General features: G+C 54.8%; 1 protein-coding gene across 1 annotated transcript; it reads right to left on the bottom strand.

The window, feature by feature from the left end:
- Positions 1-456: 456 nt before the first annotated feature.
- Positions 457-5,238, bottom strand: BARHL2 (BarH like homeobox 2). Its single transcript, XM_077746184.1, has 3 exons — positions 4,602-5,238; positions 2,555-2,780; positions 457-769 (listed from the first exon to the last, which is right to left on the bottom strand). The coding sequence occupies exons 1-3, from the start codon at positions 5,212-5,214 to the stop codon at positions 457-459; spliced, it is 1,152 nt and encodes a 383-aa protein (XP_077602310.1). The 5' UTR covers positions 5,215-5,238.
- Positions 5,239-7,066: the final 1,828 nt, after the last annotated feature.

The raw sequence follows: 7,066 nt of genomic DNA, 5'->3' as shown, positions 1-7,066 counted from the left end.
CGCCCTGGGCCTTGGAATCTGAGGCTGTCTGTCCATCTACAACTCTCTCTGCCCATACGGCTTCCTCTCCGTGCCCTTCCATCTTCCCTCCTTACCCTCCCCCCTCCCTCCCTCCTGCTTGTCCCTAAAGTCATTTTTAAAAAGAACTTGAGGTTTTGTTTTTGTTGATGTTTTCACTTACTGGTCGCACTCTGTGTGGGGGCAGCATTTTCGCCAGTCACACTGCTGTGGGGAGCTTTCCAGCCCTGTTTCTGGGGGTGGGGAGATGGAGAGCGGAGGGCTGGCTCCTCTTTGGGGGCCCCCCTCCCATTGGTGAGCGGCATCTTCTCTTACTTCTCTGCTTCCCGGGGTCACTTTCGAGAGAGGCCTCGAGGCCTTGAGCGGGAGGAGAAGGGGCAGCTGTCCGGTCCGGGAGGGGACAGGGAAGGGACGGCGGCGCTGTCAGTCGCTGGTTCTTCACCGGGGGTGCGGGGTGCCTGGGATGGGGTTGGACAAGGGATTGAGGGCCGGCTGTCCCCCGGGCCCCAGGCCGTGGATGAGCACGCGGGGCACAAGGGGCCGCTGCAGCTGGGGGTGGGGCGCGGGAGGAGTCCGGTACATGCTGCTATACATGGCTGCGGCGGCCGCGGCGGCCGTGGTGCTGTCCATGCTGCCCAGCAGGCTTGGGTGGTAGAAATAAGGCGACGGAAACATCCTCTGCAGGGCCGAGTAGTTCCCCGCCTCGGCCAGCAGCTCCAGGCCCACCGCGGTCTGCCGCTTCCACTTGGTCCTGAAAAAAAGCAGGCGTGCAGGCACCCCGCAGCTGTGGGCTGGGTCCAGGCACCAGGACCCCTTCTCCCACCCTCTCCTGCCATCTCTTCCTTGGGGGACAGGAAGGCGGCGAGCTCTGAGGCCCGGGAATAACCCACATCTCCTAGCCCTCTCCCCACCCACAGACCCACAGTCCTGCTCACAGAAGGGCCCAAACTCAAGTCAACTTCATAAATTACACCCTTAATATCTGAGGCATTCATAAATGAAATTCCACACACTGCTGCCTTTTCCTGACCCTCTGCTCTGCCGCTGCCCCCCTTATACTTAGACTACTTCCTGAAACTTTCCTGAAGGCCAACTGGGACCATTCTTTCAATAAGCAGCCCTCTCCCTCCTCCTCTAATTCCTTTCTCCAAGTGGCCCCCCAACAATCCCAGAGTGTCCACTCTCTGCCCCTCCCCCTTTCCTCCAGGCCTAGTGAGGGGAAACCATAAACAAAGGGACATGGAGACTCCTGGGCTTCGGACCCTGCCCCTTTCAATCCCCCATGCTCTGGAGACACATCTGTCTCCTCATTCTGATGGGACTTTATGGGGGGGGGGGAGGTGCTTGGGGCAAGGGAGGCAGCAAGGTTTCAAAATGGAATTCATTTGGGGGAGGGCTCTCCCAAGGTGACAGTACCTTGGGGCCATTTCAGGAGGGGGAAAAAGCATTTCAAGATAGTCTCTCCTCTGGGAGAGAGTAACAATTAAAGCCTGTGATCAGCTCTTCTCAGTCTCTTCCCTCCGCCACCAAACCCCGCTAGGAAGGAGAGTCGAACAGGCCTTTGCTCGAATGCCCCATGAAGGAACTCAGGGCCGGTGGGCCATCCGTATGGGCGGCTTCAGCCAAATTAATAAACATGTCGCCCATTTTACATTGGCTACAAATGACACTAATGTTTTCTGACAGAATTAGGGTGGCTGAAACCGTATGTAATGAGACAGAAAATTATGGTAAAGACGACAACTGGATGGGCATTTCCAACTGCACTTATGGACGATTAGAAGACAAATGAAAGAAAAGGAGGGGGAGACAAAAAAAAAACAAACAAACAAAAAAAAAAAAACAACCATCGAGACAAGGGAGCAACTGCCAGGCTTGGAAACACAGCTTCACTTCGGCCTCGGGTTGCCTGGGCTCACGCTACCATTCAGGACCCGCGAGCACTGCCAGCACCTTTCCTGCTTTGCTTTCAGTGGAGGCCATGGTTCCTGGCAGGCTCTGGGGTGACAAATACAGGGGACAGGCCCTCAGTCTGGATGCCTGGTCGGCTGCCTCATAAGTCAACGCAAGGACATTTAAGCTGAGGCCAGTGGGGCCGCTCCTCCCGGACTGAAATAGCCAGGCTGTGCGGCCAGCTGTGGACATTCGGAACCAGCCTGGGGCAGGCCCGAAGGGTACGCGGCACGGGCTCTACAGGCCGGAGTGTCAGCTGCACAGATGTCTCAATTCGAGAAGGTGTGGCTTGATCGATTTGGGAGGGGGGGGGTGGATTCCAGCCACTTGGGTTTGAGAGGGAAAGCAGCATATGTTAAGACACTCAGAAGTTCAGAATGTTCCAAACTCCAGCTGCCTATCGGTCCCTCTCACCTTGGGGGTGTGGCTAATCCCTGCTCCAGTGCAAAAGCCCCCAGGGGTCCACTCTGGGGTCTCAGTCTGAGTCCCGGGAATCTCCCAGGGCCTGGAGCGAAGAAGATCGGCACGGTGGCCATGACCTAGACAGCCAGATGCCTTTGCTCCCTGCCACAGCCTCCCTTACCTGCGGTTCTGGTACCAGGTCTTGACTTGGGTGTCCGTGAGGTTGAGCGCAGCCGCCAGGTCCATGCGGTCCTGCACACTCAGGTACTTCTGCCGCTCAAAACTACGCTCCAGTTGGTTGAGTTGGTGATCGGAGAAAGCTGTCCTGGCTTTGCGAGGCTTTTTGGCTCTCACAGGGGGACTCTCCCGGCTACTTGTAATCTCCCGGTCTCCTTCCTCCTTTGTTCCTGTGGTAGAAACCCATAGCCGTAAGGTAGTGTGGGACAGGAAGGGGGGAGTGTCCTCTTGGCAACACTCCCACAACCCCAACTCAGCTGCTGGTCCCGGGGGACTATACTCTGCCACCCTCATCACACACAAACTTGGACCTCAGCCAGTATGGAGAAAGAAGACCAAGGCCAAGGAGTCTGGAACTTTGTGCGGCGCTCCTAAAGGGTTCTAAAAGGTTGTCTGATCTTCCTATCTTTGGAAGTTAAAAAAATTTTCTTTACTATATAGGGTCCTTTCGTTATTGTTTCCTTCACAGGGCGGGGGAGGCCCTGTCCCATTCCTTTACCATTCTTACTATGACCTCGTTTTTGCCTGATTTGGTCGTCTTCAAAAGATCTTTCCACTCTGATTTTGTTTGGAGGAAGGGACACCTGTTTTATTTCACTTTTTCTGTTTATTGAAAGTTATAGGCATTTGCTTTCCCTTTTCAGATGCACTTGGCAAATGCCGGAATCGAGTTCTCTGCATTGCTTGCACTGAGTCTTTTAAAGCTTCAGAGAGAATATGTCACCCAGACACCAAGCAGAGCTCAAAATCACTGAGCCCATCCAGGTGACAGCCCAGAGATTTCCGGATTCTATTTGTCAACTTTGGTTTTTTACTGAAATGCTGGGAAATCGATATGTCAATCCCTCTCTGTTTGTACCCGTTTTTGCTGCGCTCCTTGATCTTCCCTGCAGGAAGAACAATAATCTCTCTAATTGACCCACTGGGGAGGTTGGTGCACAAAAAATCGCCAGACCAGACTGTACATCTGTTTTGGGCACTATTATGCTAATGTTATAATAGTAAAACAAGGAGTCAGTATCCTACCTTCCAGATAGTCAGCACACATCTTTCCCAGAGATGACAAAGGTTAATAAAAATAATAACAAACTTATTAGTAAAGGAAAAGATCACTCTCCTGGCACATTCAAACTCTTTTGTCGTGCAAAGACCCGAACACTCTCTTATGAAATTGTCTGATGAGAAAATGGACAAGGGGAGGTGAAGGATAGTTTCAATTGCCATGTCCTGATTTTACAAAAATAAGTAAGTTCAATTTCATAACATTTTACTTTCATAAATGCTATTTCCCAGTTACCTGTAGAGACGAAAATCTTCCTAAAATACAAATATTTGGTTGGGGCCATGGAGTCAGAAGGGTATTTTAAAAACTGAAAAACTGATTATACATTTTTACCATATCGGCTTCCCTATGTTCATCAGAATCTAATTTTTAAAAATTGCTTTGTTACTCCACTCGGAAAATTTTCCGTCATTAAATCTGACGATTCCTGCGATGGCGTTTAGAAAATTGGGTGGGGGGGGGAACGAAATAATTTACATTAAAGAATAAATACTTTGTGCAGACACCTCTAGACACCACGCTAGCTAAGCGCGTTCCTCTCTCCCACCTCCCCCCATTCCCACCCCCAAGGTCTCAGCTAGAAAAATCTCAAGTACTTCCCTTTTATCAACGGAAGAATGCCCGTCAGATCCCCTCCGCCTCCGCCCTATTCCTAATAAATTAAAATTAAGTAAAACAAAGAAAGGAGTGGGACTGCGGCGGAGGTTGAGAGGTGACCGTGTAACAATAAGCCGAACTTCGGACGAGTCCGCGGGTCGCGCGCCCAGGCCTCCCCCCCGCTAGCTGTTTTTGGCCGGGGCGCGATCGCCCCAGAAGCTCCCGGAGTAAGCCCGCATCAGACACTCGCGGGGGATCCGAAGGAGAGACCGGGAACCTGAGAATGAGAAGCTACGCGGCTCAGCCAGCCCGCCGAGGCGGCGCGACTCACCGTGGCATTTGATGTCGCTCTGGGAATCTTCCCGCTTGTCGAGTTTGGTTTTGCTGTCCTCTTGCTCGAGCTTTGGCCTGAAGCTCTCGTGCGCCGCGTTGCTCTCCTGCTTCGGGGTGTGGTGGGGAGAGGAGACGCTGGTGCTGTAGGGTGCACACGCCGCCAGAGGTTTGCTGTCGCCCAAGATGTCCTTGATTAAAAAAGAAGAGGTGGAAGTCCTGGGGGCCGAGGCGGCCGAGCCCAGCTGCTGGGCGGGCGGCGGCGGCGGCGGCGGCTGCTGTTGGGGTGAAGGCTGCAAACTTTGCGTGGGGGCCGCGGCTGGCGGCGGCGGCTGTTGGCTGTGGTGGAGGTGGTGGTGATGCTGGGGCCCTTCTGCTACCAGATGCGGCTCCGGGGGCTCCATGGTGACGGAGATGGGAGAAGAAGGCGCCGTTCCTACGGTATCAATCTCCGAACAGGGGGACGGAGTGGCCTGACTCCTAAAATCCGCGGTCCTGGCCTCGCCGAGCGGGCGGAAATCTCCGTTCATCATGCCGGGGCTGCCCGAACTGGCACTGGACAAAATCGTGTCTATTCCAAAACTCGACCCGCTGGCCCCTTCCATTGTTGTCATTTCTACATGAGGTCCACGCCACTTCGCCGCTCAGCAGCCGCCGCGACCGAGCAACGGGAGCTATCGATCGTAAAACAAAATAAACACTAAACAACGTTGTCGCCGCTTTCAAAAAACGAAAAAGTGGGACGGGGGAGGGAAGGAAGGATAATCGGGAGGTGGCAATCGGTGGACACTTTGGACACTTTTTGTTCGCCTTATTCATAAAGTAAGGGTGCGGAGAAGGGGAGAAGGGAAGACAGAGGGAGAAAGTTACAAAAATTGTTGAGGAAGACCGGAGCCTGCGCTCCNCGCGCCCGCGCGAGCGAGCGACGCCGACGTACCGGGAGCCAATGGACGCGCGACTCGCGAGCCCGTCAGCGAGCGCGGCTCGGGCCCCGCTGCTCTTTTGAGAACCTGCTCGCTCAACCCTTTGCCTGCAGCCCAAAGCCCAACACCTAGTCCTACGGCGGTCCCGGTGTCCACAGTCACGTGCGAGGGCAAGGCAGAGAGGAGAGGAGAGACGGGCCAGACTGGAGAGGGGAGCCAAGGGAGTAAAATTGGAAACAAAAACACACGAAGAGAGTAGCAACCATGTGTCCGTTTTCTTAAGAAGTCCGAGGAGGGAGGACAGTGAGGGAGAAGGAGGCTGGCGGGCTTACCTTTAGACTCCCGCGCGGCCGCGCTCGCGGCATCCTCCGACGCGCGCCTGAGCAGTCCGAGGGCACTGAGAGCAGAGGAAGGGGATCCCTGAAGGAATCCACGGGAAAGTAGTTAACTCCAGCAGCCGGACCCCTGGATGGGCGGGGGGACTCGGACCTCCGATTTCGCCCCCAAATAGCCCAGGAGCCCGGGCTGTGGCCCCGCTAGGCGGCCGATCTCCGAGCGGGGATGAGCGCACCCACCCGGCACTCTGGGGAGACGTGGGGTGGGGAAGGGGCCCGCAGCTCAAAACCGCGGACCCAAGTCTGGTCACCAGTCAGGGCCCGTGCTGCAAGGAACGCCTGGCCAGACACTTTCTCCCGAACGGGGTCAATAGTGCCCCGAGGTGTTCTCTGATGGCGAGGGCGGCGATGGTTCACCGCAGTGTCAGACTGGCGTGGGGCTCAGGAACCCGGGTGGCGGGTCCGCGGCGCGCGCTCCGCCTCGCCGTCAGCCAGTTCCCGTTCTCTCTCTCTCCCTCTCTCTCTCTGGCTCTCTCTCTCTCTCTCTCTCCCTCCCCGCCCCCCACCTATCCGTCCGCTCATTTGGAAAGGAAACAGTCACTGTGGATCCACTTGGGACCTGGAGCGTGGCTTGACTGTGACGCCTCGTCGGAGGGTATCAACTTACATTATTTTCTCTAGGACGTCTCCAACCTGTCTCTTGTTGAATGTCAGAGTAATGGGAAGTGCCAGTGACAAGACGGCGTATTACTCCTGATTAAGTGCCGTGTCAACCTAATTAGCAGAGTAATTATAAGGTGCTAATGAATGATTCAAAGTTCTTTGAGTTACATTTTACTCCAAATTACCATTTTAAGAGCCCTATGGATCTGAGTGGCTGGCACCGCTTCCGTGACTAGATGCAGAATGACGGTAGGCAACGGCCCTTAACGTCTCCAAGGGCCGGGCCGAAATCTGGGGTTTGGTTGCCGTTCCGAAAGTCTCTTTCTGGGGGACAGACTTTTTTCTGCTGAGGACGGGGGGAGGGGCGGGGTGGTGTCAGGGAGGCAAAAGACCTCCTGGGACGAGATACTACCTTTCTGTTGGAACTGCAACCGTGTAAACCCTCGGTCCGGAAGGGGGTAGGTTGGAGACTCACCCTTCCTGCCTTTTCCGAGGGAATTCGCTGTGTTTGAGCCAGAAAAAGCCCGCGCTATTTCAAGGGTGTG

The sequence above is a fragment of the Crocuta crocuta genome, unplaced genomic scaffold (assembly GCF_008692635.1).
Source record: "Crocuta crocuta isolate KB4526 unplaced genomic scaffold, BGI_CrCroc_1.0 scaffold48, whole genome shotgun sequence".
Lineage (NCBI taxonomy): Eukaryota > Metazoa > Chordata > Mammalia > Carnivora > Hyaenidae > Crocuta > Crocuta crocuta.
The sequence above is the reverse complement of the archived record's forward strand: the minus strand, read 5'-3'. Positions and strand labels throughout refer to the sequence as shown.